At 36.1% G+C, this 21,884-nt stretch overlaps 1 protein-coding gene across 6 annotated transcripts in view; it reads left to right on the forward strand.

Annotated features, from left to right (window-relative positions):
• Window positions 1–21,884, forward strand: part of LOC122688411 (sodium channel protein type 1 subunit alpha) — a 135,288-nt gene that overhangs the window by 53,234 nt on the left and 60,170 nt on the right. For all 6 annotated transcript variants that reach the window (XM_043894402.1, XM_043894408.1, XM_043894405.1 and 3 more), the window contains exons 3-10: window positions 4,943–5,061; window positions 7,143–7,232; window positions 9,162–9,290; window positions 11,784–11,875; window positions 13,129–13,398; window positions 19,188–19,251; window positions 19,777–19,918; window positions 20,582–20,788. In XM_043894402.1, the coding sequence (XP_043750337.1) occupies window positions 4,943–5,061; window positions 7,143–7,232; window positions 9,162–9,290; window positions 11,784–11,875; window positions 13,129–13,398; window positions 19,188–19,251; window positions 19,777–19,918; window positions 20,582–20,788 (1,113 nt within the window). The remainder of the gene's footprint in view (window positions 1–4,942; window positions 5,062–7,142; window positions 7,233–9,161; window positions 9,291–11,783; window positions 11,876–13,128; window positions 13,399–19,187; window positions 19,252–19,776; window positions 19,919–20,581; window positions 20,789–21,884) is intronic.

Below are 21,884 nucleotides of genomic sequence, written 5' to 3' on the forward strand. Positions count from 1 at the left end.
AATTATCACAATAATTTTTAATACTGATTTCATCCCCAAATGATAACATATAGGATATACCGGGTTAAAGTAAACATTATTCAGATTAATTTCATCTGCTTTTTTTCACTTATTTTTTGAAATATGGCTATTAGAATGTTTAAAATCACAGATCTGTAGTTCACATAGTATTTCTATTTGGTCAGTCAGTTCAGTTCAGTCGCTCAGTAGTGTCCGACTCTTTGCGACCCCATGAATCGCAGCACACCAGGCCTCTCTGTCCATCACCAACTCCCGGAGTTTACTCAAACTCATGCCCATCGAGTCGGTGATGCCATCCAGCCATCTCATCCTCTGTCATCCCCTTCTCCTCCTGCCCCCAGTCCCTCTATTTGGTAGCTCTGGTCTAAGTAAACTTTCACTAATACTTGTAGATTTTCTTTTGTCAGTATAGATAGTTGAACATTTACTAGGTTTCAGCCTTCTTGGGGTCATAGCTTACTACTTATTCCAAGTTTCTTGGGGGTCTTTGTTTTCCCTACAAACTTTAGCACAGAACTTTGTGAATATTGTGCTAAACGGTTAACACCTATCTTCTGCATTGAAGTGAATTGAATTAGCAATTGGACTGAGAATTAGGTCTAGGCTGCTTTCCAAGTGTCTGAAACACTCATACATATTAACAGCTTAACATACAGGGGCTTAGTAAATGCTACTTGAGTTTGGTAGCTATCCATAGAAGAGATAAGTGACAAGCCTGATCAATACCTAGTAGATGAAGAGTTACATTCCTACAAATGTGCCTCTGAAGTGGCATTTTATATATAACATCTCATTTCTAATTCAGTCAAAATGCTGTCTTGAAACTTGTTCTGAGGCACAGTATTATTCTCAGGCTAAAATGACTTCATGAATTTCCTACAGCCTTGGGCTGTTTAAAAAAAAGAAGAAGTCTGTTTCAAGTGGAATACTACTGTATCGCCTTTTCTCCTCCACAATCAATTCTGAAGTTTTTCTTTTCTATTGAAGTGACAATGCAATAAAAATTTTCCTGGGTAGTTATGTTGATGAAATTTTTATTAAACTAACTAGATTTAAAGAATGTTAAGACACTTTCCTCTAATAAGACATTCAGTACATTCATTAAAAAAGTCAACACCAAACTTGTATACTTAGAATGGTTAAAATGGTAAATTTTATATTTGGTGTATTTTACAATAAAAAATTAGGGGCAGGGAGTTAAAAATGTCACTCAGTGGAACAGGTCATAAATCTTGCTTTGCTTAAAGTTGCTTATTTGTTTATACAATTTAAAGTACAGAAACATCTTGCCTGAAAGTGAAAATGTTAGTTACTCAGTCATGTCAAACTCTTTGTGACCCCAGGGACTGTATGGACTGTAGCCTGCCAGGCTCCTCTGTCCATGGAATTCTCCTGGCAAGAATACTGGAGTGGGTTGCCATTTCCTTCTCCATACATATTTGTTTATACAATTTAAAGTACAGAAACTTCTTGCCTACCTTCCCTGCTGTTTTCTTTTTGACCCCTTACCTGTGAAACGAGAGAGGCAGATATCTCTATGTTGGAAAATTCTAGAGTTACTTGACTACTTGTAAGTAAACAGTATTCCCTTCTTACTCTCATCTCCCTTCAGGACCATCAATACCATTATTTGGGGCAATTTGAGAGTCTTCTGGGGCAAGTAAGCGACTGAGCATGCACACCCACGCACATCCTTTCATTAATCCTTAATACTTAGGAACTAAATGTTTGGCTTCTTGGATATGCAAGTAAATATAAAGAGGATGAATACAGATAGATGATGAAATAGATACGAGATTAATTACAAACAGTAAATTTGAAGTTCTAAATGGAACTTACTAACATAAAAATGGTTACAGATTCAAGATTCTCCCATTAGGTTTCTCTGTAAGTCAGCTGTTTAAAATGAATCCATAAATACTTAAAGGAAATATTTGTGTAGATTGTATGTAAATATATATGTTTCAACCTGGGAACAACAGTCCTCACAGAAGAAATCCTGAAATGGTCCCTTAACATTAATCTTATCATCAGCTTCCTAGGAATGCTATCAAGAATGTCTTATCTCTCTATACTGCTGGCAAAAAATTAAAGAACAAGCATTGTTATATAGTAAAACCTCACTAATTTCATTATGCATTCTAATTGTAAGCATTTACACACTGTGCACACATTTCTTATGTTAAAAATACATTCTTTGAATTTTATAAGTAAATAAGTGAAAATATCCTAAAATCAGTAAAAGTCTCCATCTGTCTTGAACAGCTGAGAATTATGTCCTTTCGCCTTTAACTTTTGAGTCAAAGTATTAATTTCTGTATGTGTAAGGACTTTTAAATTGAAAAATGTTTATCAGCATCAGGGGTGCTGTGGCATTTATCAGCTTCACCCTGCTGAGTTTTGGCTCTTTTCCATGCCTTTTTGGGCTCTTCTTGGTTCAATTTCAGAGACTTGCTTCTTTTTCTTCTTGGTCTTTAGGTCAGAGGTTCCTTCTCTCTTACACCCTTTCATTTGGTCTCTGCAGCTTTGCGTTTGGCTTCATCATCCCCTTCCTCCCTCTTTTCTACTTCTTCCTTTGTTAGATCTGCTCATGGTTCGGACTGGAGGCTGGCTACACAGCCAGAGTCACGGGTGATCTTTTCTGTGTGTGGTCCCATCTCCTCAGGATGAGCTGGATTGTTATTTCTTATCCACTGAGCTACAGTCAGGATCATCTTCATCCCCCTCTCCAAGTTCATGATTTAGCCCCATATGGACTGTAACTTCTCCACAATTTGTTGTTGTTGTCTGATCACTAAGTTGTGTTTGACTCTTTGCAACCCCATGGACTGTAGCTCACCAAGCTCCTCTGTCCATGAGATTTCCTAGGCAAGAATACTGGAGTAGGTTGCCATTTCCTGCTCCGGGGATTGAACCCGCATCTCTTGCATTGCAGGCAGATTCTTTACCACTGAGCCACCAGGGAAGCTCTTTCCAAAATTAGGCTTGTAATATTATTTGAAACAAGGGGATACTTATTTTTAAAAAATATATTCTATGTCATGTTTTTTACTGGCTCTCCCACTCCCAGCCAATTATATTTCTTCTAGGGTTTACTCAGCATAATTTTGGGGAGAGGAAGCATCGGCAATAGGTTTGCAAGGTGGACCATATCTGGTCCCAAATTAGCTCACTCAGGGCCTTGCTGTGTCCTTGCACGTGTGTTCTCCCTAGGGCAAAGGCATTTGCATTGCACAAGTCTGGGCCCTTTTATGATGATATCACAATGTCATTAAGGGACAGGGGCACTGAATGAATCAAGAACTGTAGACACAGGTGATTGCTCCTCCAGTAAGCACATGTGAAACTCTCACCTTCTACAAATGGATATGATGATACAGTTTTCTTTGTATTCTTGACCCATTGTCCATCAAAGATGAAAGTGGAAACGTGGAGCCAAAGTTACATGTACAGCAATGCTTCTCAAACTCTCTGTTGTGAAGATGAGGTGGCTAGTCTATAAAATACAGTAAAATTAATTTTCAGAAAATTGAAAAAACAGGCCCACAAAATACACTCTTCTGTTTTATTATTAGATGCGACAGATGTAAAATTAGTTTGTCAGATTGGCTTACACATTGCTAAATACTTACTGTCAGTGTCATGTTGCAGATCAAGAAAAGGTTGGAGACCAGCACTGGGTGGACCAGTTTCCAAGCTCTCATTTAGGACACTTCTACCCATACCAGCCAGGAAGCGCTAGTTTCAAACAATAACTCAGTAAATATTTTGGAATGATTGCTTGCATTTAGAAAACCCTGAAAATAGAGGGAAAAAGAGTTGAGAAATCTGTGAATACCTGAAGACTAAATGTAAAGAATAAACCCTTGTAAAAGATTCTTACTAGAAAGTAAACATAAGGTTAATGCTTGCTATGTAGTAATGCTGGCTTCCATCTATGCATCTTAGAAGGGGGGTAGAAATTTTGAAAGAATGGGTGAATTTAAAAGATTTGTAGTTCCCTTCCCAAGATGTGTTCTTCATAGAGAAATAGGCTTCCTTTAATCACCCCCAGGCTATTGGAATATATATAAAGGTCCTAAGAAACAATGAGTAAGAATCCTTGATCCAGGGTTGTATGTACGTTGCGGCTTTGTTTGTTGTTGTTTTGTCTACATACTGCTAATCGTGCTCAAATATGGCTACATTTTGGAATGCCAATTCCATTCACATCCATGCATCCTGGATTCTACAGGGTCTTTGAGCTTTTCCTCTATGCTAAGAAAGCACTACATGAAATAGGCAATCAATTGGGACTGGAATTCAATGTGTCAGCTAACTCAGAAATCCAAATACAGAATTTAGTACTCCTAGTCAACAGATACTCTCCAGGGAACTTGGCCTCCAGAAATCAATCATTGGTTTATATCCATCTAACCCAAGAGTGGGTTTATTGGTGGCTGTTTTTATTTCCTCTTATAAACAGAGTGGTTTTTTAATAAGCAGAAATGGTAAAAGAATATTTCAAAAAGTGTTAGTCTTATTGAATGATTTTGCATTCTACAGCATTAATTTTCAAGACAATCAAAATGAGAAAGCTGAAATCACTATAGAAGAACTGCAGTGCCTTAAGGATCTGTAGAATGAAATGTGCATCCTTTTGAGACTTTCCTTTAACTTAGATATTTAAAATATTAAGAAAATAAATAAATTATATTGGCTAACCATCTTACAGACAATAAAACTGCAGTATCAGGTCAAAGGTAAGTGATATCACTGGATATTGTCTCTAGTTAAGAGAGCCTGGAAGAGTTTGTCCTTATGGTGCACATCAAAAAGTTGCAACATTAGAATAACTCATGTTGACAAATAACAGAAGGTAGGTAACAGAGTTTAAATGGTTGATACTTTTATACTTCTATGTTGTGTTCCTATCTTACAGACTTTTATAGTATTGAATAAAGGGAAGGCCATCTTCCGGTTCAGTGCCACCTCTGCCCTGTACATTTTAACTCCCTTCAATCCTCTTAGGAAAATAGCTATTAAGATTTTGGTACATTCATATCCTTTTCAAGTGATCAATATTATCTATTTGTACATAATCTATAAGTGCTTTGTAGCTAAATGTAAGGTTAAGTTGGGAAATGTCCTATTCTGTGGTTTTCATCATTTTCATTTTGTATTTTCTTTTGTCATATAAGCCTTTTCTTAAAATTTATTACTCACACTAATGTTACTGAAATTTACAGTCTTTACTATTATATATACACTATATATATATTTCAGTCTGTCATATATGAAAGTCTGACATATCTCTTTCTAAATTACTTACATGCCTCATCCTACAAATCTAGTGTAAAACAGACTTATTTTTACAATATTGTATAAGGTTTGTGACTTTCTGGAATTTGCATGGAATCCTGATATAATAGAAAAAAACAAAACCTATATCCAGGGCCAAGTATAACCATATCTATAATATAAAGCATTTTAGTGTACTTTAGATTTAACCTTTAAGCATAGTTTCCATTGGAGAAGATCAGGGGGCTTTAGCCAGTATGTAGCTAGTTTTTGAACTTTCCTAATGAAATCTGTGAAGGAAGTACTGGATCGCTGGCTGAATTTCAAATAGAAGTCCTTGAATTATGACTCTGCCGTGCAAAACTGATTGCTTAGTAAAGACTCTGGAAGTTAATGAAAGATGCAGGGATTGTATTTCCAAAAGGTCTTCAGGGATTTAGCTTTGTGATTCTCACTGGTGTTAAAAAAAAAAAAAAAAAAAAAAAAGGACTCTGCAACTAAATTTATCTGTTCATATTCATTGGCAAAAATCATCACTTCTGATTATGTCTCATTTGACAGCTTTGGCAATAATAAATATAGAGTTACTGGTGTAATTATCATCTACTTATACTACTTTATTTTTAGGAAAAAAAGATTCAAAAACTTAAAAATTCATTCTATTTTCCAACTGATAACAAGAGATTCCTTATGGTATAAGTATGGTATTAGTGAATTTCAAAGATTTGAAACGTAACTTTTACAGGTTCTGAGCTTTTTTACATTTTGAGGGTTTTTTTATCCTACTTTGTGTTTCTAGTGCCATCGTGTGGTCATTTGATGAAAACTTTCTTTTTCACTTAACGGAAAATTTTTGCTTTGGCTGTAGACTGTTGTTGAACGTTAGATATGAATGCAAGAAATCTGTGTTTTACTCCTTGGCCAAGTTATATAATTTCTCTAAAGTTTTAGCTTTATTTCCCTGATTTCTAAATTATAGGAATTAAACAGTTATTTTTCAAGGCCCCTTTCAGCTCCATAATTCTATTAGGTCCTAGTCGTTTGTTCCAGCTAACATTTAGATCATATCTACTAACCAGACCTATTCCAATAATTCACACATATTGTCCCACTTAATCTGTACCTCAAACTGATGAGTTCCACATATGATTAGCTCCATTGCATAAAATTCAGTGGAGACACTAGAAAGTTCAGTGGAACAGAGAGGTTGAGTGACTTGTCCAGGTCATTTTTATGTTGCTAAGATCACCTTTATGTTGAGTTTCACTTACATTCATATCATGCTAAGTCATGACTTTGAAATATTCACTTTCAATCTTATCCAATGCTGCTATATGTTTACAAACATTTGAAATAGTGCGACCTGACATTTGACACTATAATATATTCACCTATTTGTATCACATGTGTTTAAGAAATTGCAATTCTACAAGGATGTGCCTTCCTCAGCGATTCACTATTTTAATCAACTAAATTAGTTCAAATCAGTGGTCTCTGCTCAAAAGCCATGCAACTCCAGAATGCCCACAATTTTCCCAATAAGGTCTTCTGGGAATAAATAGATTGATTTAATAATAGTAGCAAAAGCCACACTTTATACTTTTATAAAGCTTTCTTGTACATTATCTCATTCAATCTATACAACTACCCTGTGAGAGTAGTGTTATTATCTAAATTTAAGGATGAGAAAAATGAAATTTAAAGAGATTAGATGATTTGCCCACAGTATATTTGTCACTGATTCCTGGCCAAACTGCAGGTTGAGCTTTTCAATGTTAGTTTTATATAATATAATACATGGGTTTGGGTTTTCTTCTGTGTGTTCCTTAACAATAACCTACATTATTCAGCATGCTAATTATGTGCACTATTTTGACAAACTGTGTGTTTATGACAATGAGTAACCCTCCCGACTGGACAAAGAATGTAGAGTAAGTTCAACTTATAAGCCACCTATGTGAGTATGTATATGTGTGTGTGTGTGTATTGTTGGATAAACATAGTGATGTATATCTATGTCTATATATATGTATTTAGGATTTAATATCTCTCCACTTGTACTTGGTGGTGACCAGAAGCCCATCATTCTTGCACATTCATCACTCTCCCTTTAGAATATACAGTGGCCAGAGCAAATATGGTGTAAGTTATCACAGAAAGGAACCAATGTGGTAGACCTTGGTTCCAGTTAACATCCAGATTAATTCAGTGAGTCTTCCACATGCCCTAAAAAGATAATATCAAGCCTCACCAAGTTTACACTTCCATCAGGCACATCCACTCTGTGCCAGGCCTGTATTGGTTTCAAATATGGTCACCAAAATATCTGCTGGGAAAAAAATCCCCAAATTTGGGATTTGCAAACCTGAATATTTAATAAACTGAGGGCTCTGCTAACTGAGCTTCCCTTGTCGCTCAGACAGTAAAGAATCTGCCTGCAATGCAGGAGACCAGGTTTTAATCCCTGGGTCGGAAAGATCCCCTGGAGAAGGAAAAGGCAACATACTCCCGTATTCTCGCCTGGAGAATTCCATGGACGGAGGAACCTGGCGGGCTATAGTCCATGGGGTCACAAAGAGTCGGACACAACTGAGCAACTAACCCCCGCCCCCCCCCCCAACACACACTGAAACGAAAGGGGAGCATTTTCAGAAACCAAGTGCATTGCCAACTGTTCCAATGGACTCTGTTCTGGGATTCTTTGAGGACAGTGAGGCCAGATGTGTGGTAAGTGCTGCTGGGGCTGTTCTCGTGGCTGGCGTGCTAACCACTATTGCTTTGTGGCTTCTGACCCTTAAAGCAACAACCATGGGGGTATTCTCAAGGGCCTTTTCCCTTCCTGGACACTTCCAGGTTGGAGCCAATAAAAAGATAAAGTTTCTGAAGAAGTGAAAGTCACTCAATTGTGTCCGACTCTTCACGACCCAATGGGCTATACAGGCCATTGAATTCTCCAGGCCAGAATACTGGAGTGGGTAGCCTTTCCCTTCTCCAGGGGATCTTCCCAACCCAGGGGTCAAACACAGGTCTTCTGCATTGCAGGTGGATTGTTTCCCAGCTGAGCCACTAGGGAAGCCCAGAGATTCTGAAGGAAAATTTTTTAAAAATTACATACAAAGGATTGCTTAATATTAACACTAATGTGTGAGGCCCTCAGGTCTCAAGTTGCCCTTGTTTCTGTGATTTCATTCTCCAACTTCTGAGTTGAAGATTAAAACATCTAAGTTTCTAGTTGGAAATCTATAGATTTCTTCTCATTTAAAGTGAGTAAGTGATTTACATTTTGGAAACATCTAAGTTTCCAATCTGTCTCAGTATTTTATTCTAAATTAGATTTTCACCTCTGATGACCCTAGAATTATCCATTTGGCATGAACAAAATTCTTTTCCCAAGTAAGTTAACTTAGCTTATCTTGAAAAAAGAGAAAAACTTGAGACTTACTAATTTGTCAATGTTCCCTCATTCATAAAACATAATTGAAATTAAGCATTTTTACTTTCTAAAGGAAAATAATTTTATGCTTCCACAATATTATTGATCAGCTACTCCATCATGTGAATGTACTGGATAATTCTCAGGAGGCTCTATTCATTTGTGTTAATATTAAGACATTTCAGATACACTTTAAACAGTATGTATTTCTCACTCTGCTCTTAGAGCAACTTAAAAACAACTCTGTGTGTGTTAAGGAGTTGAATTTAAATTTCAGACTATGTTTTATTTCCACGAAAATAATTTTAACCTGCATGGATTCCTTTTTAAATGTTTGTTATTAACATAATGAGAGAGTGTTAAGAAATTGATATACCATGAAAGAAAGTGATTAGTTTATTCATTCTTTTTGGATACTTGTCTCCAGGTACACCTTCACAGGAATATATACTTTTGAATCACTTATAAAAATTATTGCAAGGGGTTTCTGTTTAGAGGATTTTACTTTCCTTCGAGACCCATGGAACTGGCTCGACTTCACTGTCATTACATTTGCGTAAGTGTATTTTTTTTTGGAAGCTTCAAAAAGGTATATATTTTGGCTTCTACAAGTGTTCATGCTTTTAAAGAATAAGCTGCTTGCTTTAACTGTAGAATATTTCTGTGTGATTTATACATTTAAGCTCTGGATTTTAATTTAGTGCAACAGAGGTCAAAGAGGCATTTCACTTTGGCAGAAAGGCTTTGCAGTAATAGAAATTATAATGTTCATACGTAACAAACATCTTTCAGCAAAGTTCATACATGCTACTGTTCCAACAGTACACACACACATTCACACACACACACACACACACACTAATATGGAAGCAAAAATGTATTTATAATACAATCTGTGAAAATGGTTTTTCAAAATTACAACCAAAAAGACCTCCGCTGGCCCTACAAATTTCCATTCACCTTATCCACATCATGTACTCTCCCCAGTTTCTTAGGTAGAACAATAGAAAATAAACATCAAAACATTTTGACATAACAAACTAATAGAAAAACACAAGGTTCTTAAAATATATTTGCTATTTAATGGTTATGTCATCAACAAATGCACAATTAAGGTTTACAAACAAGCATACTCTCTGCCTCTTCCTATTTCTCACTTGATCCTTTCCTTTCTTCTTCTCCTTCTTTCTGCTTCTAATTTTCCTCATCATTTTCTTTATATAAACCTTCTTATCCTTATTTCTCAACCAGATAAATTCAGTAATGCACACACCACAACTTCTATAGTCTGCTTTTTTTTTTGTCTAGTGATAAACTTCCCTGAGAAAGAAGAAACCCAGGAAAGTAACAGAAGGCCACTCTGCACTAGGTGAAATTAGAATGTGGAAGAAGATGGACCAATGTGGTTCACTCTCATTCTTCAGCAGCTGGTTTACTTGGCCTCTTACAGGCATAAGGATGTGGGAAGGTGGGCAGAGGAGAGATGGAGCTGATATTCTCAAGGCTGCAAATGCTGCCTGTCTCGTCTAAATTCCATATCTAGTCAAGATGAGCTGATTCTTCACCATCCCCTCTGGCCATGGCTCAAAATAAAGCATTTTTGAGGGGCTATTGTTTTTTGAGGCTAAAATAACAAGAATGGCAAGAGTGATCATTGGACCCCCATAAAATATTGTTCTTAATTTGCCTAGTTTTCACTTAAGAGTTACACCAAGAAATCCTGGTCACATACAGATAGGCAATGTCAGTCTGCCTGAATGTCTCTTGGATGATTTCAAGTATTTTTTTAAAAACTGAAGGCCTAAAACTATTAGTTCAGTTCAATTACTTAGTCATGTCTGACCCTTTGTGACCCCATGGACTGCAGCATGCCAGGCCTCCCTGTCCATCACCAGCTCCTAGAACTTGCTCAGACTCAATGCCCATTGAGTTGGTGATGCCATCCAGCCATTTCATCCTCTGTCATCCCCTTTTCCCTCCTGCCTTCAATCTTTTCCAGCATCAGGGTCTTTTCCAGTGAATCAGTTCCTTGCATCAAGTGGCCAAAGTATTGGAGTTTTCAGTTTCAGCATCAGTCCTTCCAATAAATATTCAGGACTGATTTCCTTTAGGATTGACTGGCTTGACCTTCTTGCAGTCCAAGGGACCCTCAAGAGTCTTTTCCAACACCACAGTTCAAAAGCATCAATTCTTTGGTGCTCAACTTTCTTTATAGTCCAACTCTCATGTCCATACATGACCACTGGAAAAACCATAGCCTTGACTAGATGGACCTTTGTTAGCAAAGTAATGTCTCTGCTTTTTAATATGCTGTCTAGGTTGGTCATAGTTTTTCTTCCAAGGCACAAGCATCTTTTAACTTTATGGCTGCAATCACCATTTGCAGTGATTTTGGAGCCCTCCAAAATAAAATCTCTCACTGTTTCCATAGTTTCCCCATCTATCTGCTATGAAGTGATGGGACCGGGTGCCATGATCTTTGTTTTTTGAATGTTGAGTTTTAAGCCAACTTTTTCACTCTCCTCTTTCACTTTCATCAAGAGGCTCTTTAGTTCTTCTTCTCTTTCTGCCTAAAAGTATAGCCAAGAATTATTGTCTTTTTACTTAATTCTCATAAATTACCCATGATATCGATTGTACTGCTTTTTGAAATGACAGAAGGATTGTGTACTTAAGAAATTTACATCTACTTCATGGCCTTAAATGATGTAAGTAAAGAAAACCATAGTGATGGACCCTAACTTCTAAATTGTTACTGACAAAATTATCATTCAAAATCACGAAGAAGGGCTTTATAAAAGACCCAAGCAAATAATATACATGCTGCTTAATTCTTGAATAACTCTAATTTAATTCTGCAGGTATGTAACAGAATTTGTAAGCCTAGGCAATTTTTCAGCTGTTCACACTTTCAGAGTCTTGAGAGCTTTGAAAACTATTTCTGTAATTCCAGGTAAGAAGTGATCAATATAAAGCATAAGGCTCCTTGTACCTACGGCTCTTTCTTTGTATCCTGTTATTGTGTTTGTGTGTGAACCCCCTATTACAGATATGTGACAGAGTTTGTGGACCTGGGCAATGTCTCCGCGTTGAGAACATTCAGAGTTCTCCGAGCGCTGAAAACAATTTCAGTCATTCCAGGTGAGGGCTAAACACTGAGGCTTAGCTGTCATGATTTTTCAACAACGGTCTCTTTTCTTAACACTCAGCATTACAGAAAATTGGGGATCATAATCATTTAAATCATAATAATAAATGAGTGTTACTCAGAGAATAATTATTATTTGAACATAAATGTTTATGGTTTCATATTTTTCATCAGTCTTGGAGTTCAACACTTTCTTGCATGAGACACTGTATTATATGGTCTATGTGATTTGCACTTAAGTAAGTCCTGGGTTTTTTCCTCCATGTCAGTTGTACTAAAGATTTGTTCCCTATCAAATGTACCGGTTTGTAATTCGTTGTTCATTTTAGGCATTGATGAAAATGTCTGTACAATGTGAATCTTGAGCTGAGCTGAGCTGAGCTGAAGTTGCTCAGTCATGTCCGACTCTTTGTGACCCCATGGACTGTAGCCCCCCAGGCTCCTCGGTCCATAGGATTTTCTGGGCATGAATACTGGAGTGGGTTGCCATTTCCTTCTGCAGGGGATCTTCCCGACCCAGGGATCGAACTCGGGTCTCCTGCATTGTAGGCAGACGCTTTACCATCTGAGCTACCAGGGAAGCCCAATGTGAATCTTAATATTGTTTAAAAAGGCAAGGAAATAAGGTAGTACAGAGTAGCATGGGTCTGCTGGAGGATTTATTATCTTTGTGAGCCATGCTGTGTGGCTTGGGGTATCTTAGTTCCCCGAAGAGGCTTTGAACTTGGACCATGGTAGGAAAAGTAGCAAATCCTAACCACTAAATTACCAGAAAACTCCCCAAGGCTTTATTATCTTAAAGTGCAATTATACTCCAAACCGCCTACAGTTTTATAGCAATATCTTTCTTACTTATGAATAGGAATTTGGAAAATATTTTTATTCTGGTAACTTGTCATAAAACTGACAACTGACCCTAATGAAAGTATGGGGCAAGTTTCATTAGCAAACCGGAGAAATACAAGATGTTTTTCTTCATATAGGCTTTGTGAAGACCATGAACTTCCAGCTATTTTATCCAAATGTAATGGGATATGGATTTTCATTTCATTGTTCAGATCATTACATTTCCAGAGTTTATTTTCATTAGCACTTCAACCTTCCATGACGTGTTGCTTTCTCTTTACCATTGATTGCAGTCATTTTCAAACTTATTCATGGAATCTATGTTTTCAAGAAAATTGTGTGAAGCTTTTCTTACTTCAGACATTCTAAGTCTTCATAGTAATAACCTTCCTTCTTTCAGGTCTGAAAACCATTGTGGGGGCACTGATCCAGTCTGTGAAAAAGCTTTCAGATGTCATGATCCTGACTGTGTTCTGTCTGAGCGTGTTTGCCCTGATTGGGCTGCAGCTCTTTATGGGCAACCTGCGGAATAAATGTGTACAATGGCCTCCCACCAATGCTTCCCTGGAGGAACACACCGTAGAGAAGAACATAACTAGGAATTACAATGGTACACTTATAAACGAAACTCAAAATGAGTTTGACTGGAAGTCGTATATTCAAGATTCAAGTAAGAATTACTATTATGTAGGTTTATTTTTTTCATTGTTGATCTTCTTTCCATATAGGCATGGAAAAATTTTTAAATGATTGTATAACAGGCTGTAATATCTTTATCACCTTATAATGGTTTGCACATAAATTTAATTATTATAGTGATAAATATTCTAATTATGACTCTTAAATGCCACTTTCTGTCACATCATCTGATGAGAGACGGAAGAATTCAGCAGGAAAGAAATTTTCATAGGATATTGGGTTTCTGTACATTCTTCTCATCAAGGTATGGAGCTATACATTGCCTCATTTGAGGCAATCAAATAAAATATTTGAAGGCCCTTTGTTAACTCCCAAGTATTATGCAAACATAACTTATTAAATGCCAATTTCAGATTGCATTTTATGTACCAGAAACTGCACAGGATTCCAGGAAAATAATGGTGATGGCACATGAATCCAGGGTACTTATAGTTCAATAGGTAACTTTTATGGTTATTTTATAGAAATCAAGTGAAGACCTAAAGATAAATACTGTTCTTACAATTGTAGAATAAGAATTATAAGTTGTATTCAATCAAAAAGAAGGAAATGAGAATCAGTAAAGCTTTAGGAGAGAGAAGTTTAAGATGTCAAAAATCTGTGAAGATATGGGAATCAGTTTATCTTTATTTCAAGAGTTTAGACAAAATAGTTGAATGTTTAAATATTCTAGTATAGAAGGATGAAACAATAAATGGCCTAGTATCCTTTCTCTTTTGAAAGTGACAATAAAAATAAGCAAAATTTTTCTATTGTATAATTTTGGTATCTGCCAGTAGCAACATTTCAAAAGCAGAAAAAAAGACCGTGATTCATGGGGAAAGAGAACATCCTTTTAAAGAAAAATATTAAATATATAAAACTTAGACTCTACGGGTGCTTAAATATAGCTGTATCTTTATTATTTTAAGGAGATGAGTAATCCTTAGGGGAAAAAAAATCAGAGAAGAGAGAAAGCCTTAGTAATGATTATGTGAAACAAGTAGAATTAGTCTTAAAGGTTAACTTACTGGTGATTTGATAATTCTTAAAGTAATGATATCTTAATTATATCTACTACTGTGGGCAAGAATCCCTTAGAAAAAATGAAGGAGCCATCATTGTCAACAAAAGAGTCCAAAATGCAGTTCTTGGATGCAATCTCAAAAATGACAGAATGATCTCTGTTTCTTTCCAAGGCAAACCATTCAGTATCACAGTAATCAAGTCTATGCCCTGAGTGTAATGCTGAAGAAGCTGAAGTTGAATGGTTCTATGAAGACCTACAAGACCTTTTAGAACTAACAACAAAAAGAAGATATGCTTTTCATTACAGGGGACTAGAATGCAAAAGTAGGAAGTCAAGAAACACCTGGAGTAACAGGAAAATTTAGCCTTGGAGTACAGAATGAAGCAGGGCAAAGGCTAATAGAGTTCTGCCAAGAGAACGCACTGGTCATAGCAAACACCCTCTTCCAACAACACAAGAGAAGACTCTACATTTGGTCATCACCAGATGGTCGATACCAAAATCAGATTGATTATATTCTTTGCAGCCAAAGATGGAGAAGCTCTATACAATCAGCAGAAATAAGACCAGGAGCTGACTGTGTCTCAGATCATGAACTCTTTATTGCCAAATTCAGACTTAAAATGAAAAAAGTAGGGGAAACCACTAGACCATTCAGGTATGACCTAAATCAAATCCCTTATGATTATACAGTGGAAGTGAAAAATAGATTCAAGGGATTAGATCTGATAGTGTCTGATAGGATGGTGGTTCATGACATTGTACAGGAGACAGTGATCAAGACCATCCCCAAGATAAAGAAATGCAAAAAGGCAAAATGGTTGTCTGAGGAGGCCTTACAAATAGCTATGAAAAGAAGAGAAGCAAAAGGCAAATGAGAAAAGGAAAGATATTCCCATTTGAATGCAGAGTTCCAAAGAACAGCAAGGAGAGATAAGAAAGCCTTCCTCAGTGATCACAGCAAAGAAATAGAGGAAAACAGTAGAATGGGAAAGACTAGAGATCTCCTCAAGAAAATTAGAGGTACCAAGGGAACATTTCATGCAAAGATGGGCTCAATAAAAGACAGAAATGGTATGCACCTAACAGAAGCAGAAGGAATTAAGAAGAGGTGGCAAGAATACACAGAAGAACTATACAAAAAAGATCTTAATGACCCAGATAATCACAATGGTATGATCACTCACCTAGAGCCAGACATCCTGGAGTCCTAAGTCAAGTGGGCCTTAGGAAGCATCACTAAGAACAAAGCTAGAGGAGGTGATGGAATTCCAGTAGAGCTATTTCAAATCCTCAAAGATAATGATGTTAAAATGCTGCACTCAATATGCTAGCAAATTTGGAAAACTCAGCAGTGGCCACAAGACTGGAATAGGTCAGTTTTCATTCCAATCCCAAAGAAAAGCAATGCCAAAGAATGTTCAAACTACCACACAATTGCACTCATCTCACATGCTAGCAAATTAATGCTGAAAATTCTCCAAGCCAGGCTTCAACAGTACGTGAACCATGAACTTCCAGATGTTCAAGCTGGATTTAGAAAAGGCAGAGGAACCTGAGGTCAAATTGCCAACATCTGCCGGATCATTGAAAAAGCACGAGAGTTTCAGAAAAACATCTATTTCTGCTTTATTGACTACACCAAAGCCTCTGACAGTATGGATCACAACAAACTGGAAAATTCCTAAAAAGATGTGAATACCCAAACACCTGACCTGCCACCTGAGAAATCTTTATGCAGGTCAGGAAGCAACAGTTAGAACCGGAAATGGAACAACAGACTGGTTCCAAATTGGGAAAGGAGTATGTCAAGGCTGTATATTATCACCCTGTTTATTTAACTCATATGCAGAGTATATTATGAGAAACTCTGGGCTGGATGAAGCACAAGCTGGAATCAACATTGGAATATCAATAACCTCAGATACACATATGACATCACCCTTATGGCAGAAAGCAAAGAACTAAAGAGCTTCTTGATGAAAGTGAAAGAGGATAGTGAAATGTTGGTTTAAAACTCAACATTCAGAAAACTAAAATCATGGCATCTGGTCCCATCACTTAAAGGCAAATGGGTGGGGAAACAGTGCAAACAGTGGCAGACTTTATTTTTGGGGGGGGGTTCCAAAATCACTGCAGATGTTGACTGCAGCCATGAAATTAAAAGACACTTGCTCCTTGGAAGAAAAGCTATGACAAACCTAGATAGCATATTAAAAAGCAGAGACACTCCTTTGCCAACAAAGGTCTGTCTAGTCAAAGTCAGATTTCTTTTCTAGTCAAAGCTACTGGTTTTTCCAGTGGTCATGTATGGATGTGAGAATTGAACTATAAAGAAAGTTGAGCATCTAAAAATTGATACTTTTGAACTGTGGTGTTGGAGAAAACTCTTGAGAGTCCCTTGGACTGCAAGGAGATCCAACCAATCCATCCTAAAGGAAATCAGTTCTGAATATTCATTGAAGGACTGATGCTGAAGCTGAAACTCCAATACTTGGGCCTCTTGATGCAAAGAACTGACTCATTGGAAAAGACCCTGATGCTGGGAAAGATTGAAGGCAGAAGGAGAAGGGGACGACAGAGGACGAGATCGTTGGATGGCATCACGGACTCAATGGACATGAGTTTGAGTAAATTCTGGGAGTTGGCAATGGACATTGAGGCCTGGCATGCTGCAGCATGGGGTCACAAAGAGTTGGAAACGGCTGAGTGACTGAACCGAACTGAAAGTAAAGATAGTATAATAAAAAAACTAATGGCATTCTTATAGTTGTAGATCTGGAATATACCTTGGTTGATACAGATGATCTCTTCCATGATATTATTGACATGACAACAAATAATTTGCAAATAATTATAAATTGCTACATTAAGACAAATGATGAGAAAAATACATGTAAGAGGAACACATGAAACATCTCTTATTCATTTCATATGATGCTTATCAGTTCACTGATGTCACCAACTCCCTGAAATCTGTTTTTCTTTTTAATCAAGAAACCAGTTATGAGGATGTCACTTATGATTTATTCACTTTAAGTAATTTATTGAACTCCATTCTTCTTACATTGAAAATAAAGGAAGTTAAGAATATCTGAGGCTATTTTGAGCCCTAAATATCTGTCTTATCATTTTCTCTAATATTCTATTTGTTGAAAAAAGAGTATTTTAAACTAAATGCACATATAGATAAAATGGTTTGTTTTTGAAAGTGATAGAAAATCTAATTTATTAAAATCAAAGATAAACATTATGATTGAGTTATATTTTCTTCAGATTAAACTTCTAGATCACTGAGTTTAATGGACAAAGCTTTCCTTATAAATACCTAGTATCAAAAATTTGTCCAGAAAATGTCATATTTCTTTCACATTGTTTAATTTTAACTACAAATTAAGAAATTACACCTTCATTTTTTTATGTTCAGAGATGACCTGGGGAATTAAAATATTTTTATTATGTATCTTTGTATCTCTTATAAAACTGCATAGAATAAATTTCTCAGAAAATTTGGCATCTAAAAAATATTTTTTCTTATAAAATCCTAAATTGTTTTTTTACAAAATGACTCTTTAATTTCATGTGTTTCTCTTTTTGTCACCCCTTTACTTATTCATTCAGTAAGCTTTATTGAAAGGCTGAAATGCAGTGAAAGTTGCTCAGTCGTGTTCAACTCTTTGCAACCCCAAGGACTATACAGTCCATGGAATCCTCCAGGCCAGATTACTGGAGTGGGTAGCCTTTCCCTTCTCCAGGGGATCTTCCCAATCCAGGGATTGAACCCAGGTCTCCCGCACTGCAGATGGATTCTTTACCAGCTGAGGCACAAGGGAAGCCCTATTGAAAGGCTGCTAGGTCCCAAATACTATGTATTCCCAAACAACATGGAAATAACCAATGACTCACTTTTCAAGGAGTAGTAGTATTTGTAAACAAATAATTACAACATAAGACAGTGAGTATAATAATAATGTGTATACATGTTCCTGGTAGCATAGTGAGAGTTCTTAATTTTGCCTATCTTCATTGGAAGAAAGTAGAAGATATCAAGGAATAGTTCACTGAGGAGTTGACATTTCAACAGGATATTGAAAGAATCCAAGGAATTTGCCCAGAGACAGAAAACTTAGAGTTAATAAAATATTCACCTATAGTAATTATGTTAGCTTTAATATTTAAGCTTATTTTAAAATTTCACTCATTTTAGTAAATGACATGGTTTATGCATCTTTTATTATAAGTTGCCTATGACATATTTTATAAATTGGTAGGATATAAATTATAATTTATTAGTCATTTATAAAGTGTTAAAAAATATGGACTACTGTTCAGAAAAGCTAAAATCCCTTTCTTTTGAAATATGTGGCAGTCTTGAGAAAGCAAAGAAATCCCTATCATTCTTATCTAATTTTAGAGAATGAAATTTTTATTTTTCATGAGTAGGGTAGAAAAACACCGACACTTTCAAAAATGTTATGTTAGTTTCTGTGATTATCACTTGTTTTACATTCACAAAGAGCAAATGTTTTCTACTCTTACCTAAGTATCCAATCCCCTTGATATGATAGCTAATATTTAGAGGGAGTAATAGTTCTGCCTTTGAATAAATTATATTGTATTTAATTGTATTGTATTGTATTTAATTATATTGTATTTAAAATTACAAACTTTAAAATTAGAATCGGATCTTAATCTTATTTTGCAGTGTCATGCAAATGTTCATCATGTGACTTATTTTTTTCCCTAAACAGGATATCATTATTTTCTGGAGGGTTTTTCAGATGCACTACTATGTGGAAATAGCTCAGATGCAGGGTAAGCCAATAATTTGTATGTGTGTATACATATTTTCTCTTTTTTGTACAAACTGACAGATAACAGCCAGCTAACTTTATTTATAGTAATTTGTAATAATTAAGATTTTTTTATTTATAAGGTGAGGGATTGTTTAAATGTTAGGCAAGCTTTCATGTTTTGTAAAACAAGAAGGAATACTTTAGCTTTAATGCTATTTCCTTTAGATGAGTATTCATGAGCTATGAGTCAACTCTGGAGCATCCATGCTAAGAAAATGAACTAGACACATGTTAACACACTAATTACCAACAGAAAATAGGTCTGTAAAATATTACTAGGCATGCTATACAGTATTTTAATGATGACATCAGGTGATTAGTAAAATTATATTAAGTCAAAAGTTGGGAAATGTGTTATTATTTATCATACTTTCATCCCTTGAAATAGCAAATCGTTCTAGCTCAAATATTAAAAGTATAGCATGCTACCAGAATAAAAAGACAGCAGAACTTCTTATAATACTTTCTTTTGCCCTATTTACAGCCAGTGTCCGGAAGGATACATGTGTGTGAAAGCTGGTAGAAATCCCAATTATGGCTACACAAGCTTTGATACCTTCAGTTGGGCTTTTTTGTCACTGTTTCGACTGATGACTCAGGACTTCTGGGAAAATCTTTACCAGCTGGTGAGAACCTGAGGCGACACATATTGTGATCAATTGAAAGTATATAAGAAAACCAACTTAGTTATGAAATCCAAACCATACCATAGTATAATGGAAAGAGCAGAACTTGAAATCAGAAGATTGACTTTCTTTATTTTATTGATTGTAACACATATTAAGCATAGCAGTGTGTTATGAACACAGTTCTGTCTTATTTCCCCTTGACCTCAAAACATATTCCCCACCCTTTCCATATAGAGATGCTCCTAAATAGAAAAGCACAGCTTCCCCTCAATTCCGTTTACCCCCTCAGGTATTATCCTTCAAGTGGAAGGTGATGAAAATGAATAAACAGATGTAGAAGGATAAGTTTGGTCTCTTCCTGACTTTACGCAAAGGCTCAGCTCTTTAATAGAGATCCCCATGGTATTTTATTTGACTCTGCTTTATTCCTGGTAAATCCAGGAATTCCCTCCTACAGATTAGAATGCTAAATGCATGAATTAGGGGAGAAGGAAGAGGATGAGGTTAAAGAAACAGATAGTCAACAAGGTAGGAGGGGATGTGACCATCATAATTATTTATATCGGAGTCCTACAAGACACAAACTAAGTTGACAATTGAAGCCACCAGTTAGCGAAATAATTTTGTAAAAAAAAATAACTCTGGTATTCTTGTTTTCAGACATTACGTGCTGCTGGAAAAACATACATGATATTTTTTGTGCTGGTCATTTTCTTGGGCTCCTTCTATCTAATAAATTTGATCCTGGCTGTGGTGGCCATGGCCTATGAAGAACAGAATCAGGCCACCTTAGAAGAGGCGGAACAGAAAGAGGCTGAATTTCAGCAGATGCTCGAACAACTTAAAAAGCAACAGGAAGCAGCTCAGGTAAATTCACCAAATCAAGTATGTCCTGTCTCATGGTATGAACCTTTTTTTATTGTTTTGGTTTTTACAACAACACTGGAGAGAAAGTGAGAAACAGATGATTGTTTGTACTTAGGAGAAACTGGTAGTATAGGGGGCTAGTCAATATTTCTACATTATTTTGATCATCTGTAAATCATTTAGTTTAACTATTCTAAGATATATGTTTATAATATTGACCACAATAGGAATCTTTCATGCTATTTTAATCATCTTAAAAATTTTAGGATTCAAGGGAAAATGTGATTTTGAGGTCTTCTCAGGTGAGAAATTTTACTGAATTAATATACTGGCATTAGAAGGAAACCGTAGGAAATCATCTTTTCTTAGAAAAAAAATGTATTGGTCATTGTGTAAAAAGATGTTCATGTGGTTCTTAGAAGATTGTCTTTGCCCAAAAATATGTTGTCTTTTATGTGGTTGCTTGTCTTTCTAAATAAAGAAGTAATCAAATAATGTAATGCTTTCTGATACAGCAGTAGGCATATAGAAGTTACCAATTTTATGGAGATCAGGGAACCTAAGAATTACTTGATCTTTTTTTTTTTTTTCACTTGATCTTATAGTATGATAAAATGCCCTTCCTATCACTTCCATATTTCTTCACTCCTGTTTAGCATCAAAACTCATTGTCCTTACTATAAAAGGAAGTTGATTGGGGAATATTAATTTATTTGCAAGCCTATATTGAGGGCACTCTTGGAACAATGAAAATCATCAAAAAGTCACAATCACAACAAGCTGTGATAAAGAGCATTGTTTTCATCCCATGACCGTGTAGCCAGCAACAACCAGTGCTGACTTGAAGAAACGGGATGATCTTTGGAGAACTGAATGTCTTGTCTTGCCTAGCAGAAACTATTGACCCTCCAGTCTCTAGCCTTTTGGATTGAGTATTATAGAGGTGAGAAGGGATATCACCTTCTATAAATTTGATTGATAATATTTTGAGGGTACTGGACAATCCTGTTTCAATACCTAGAAAGAGGCCCTCAGTTCTTTATCTCATTCCTCCTATCTTTGGATATGACCCCAAGTAACTCATTAGCTTTTCTTC

The sequence above is a fragment of the Cervus elaphus genome, chromosome 33, assembly GCF_910594005.1.
Source record: "Cervus elaphus chromosome 33, mCerEla1.1, whole genome shotgun sequence".
NCBI classification, from domain to species: domain Eukaryota; kingdom Metazoa; phylum Chordata; class Mammalia; order Artiodactyla; family Cervidae; genus Cervus; species Cervus elaphus.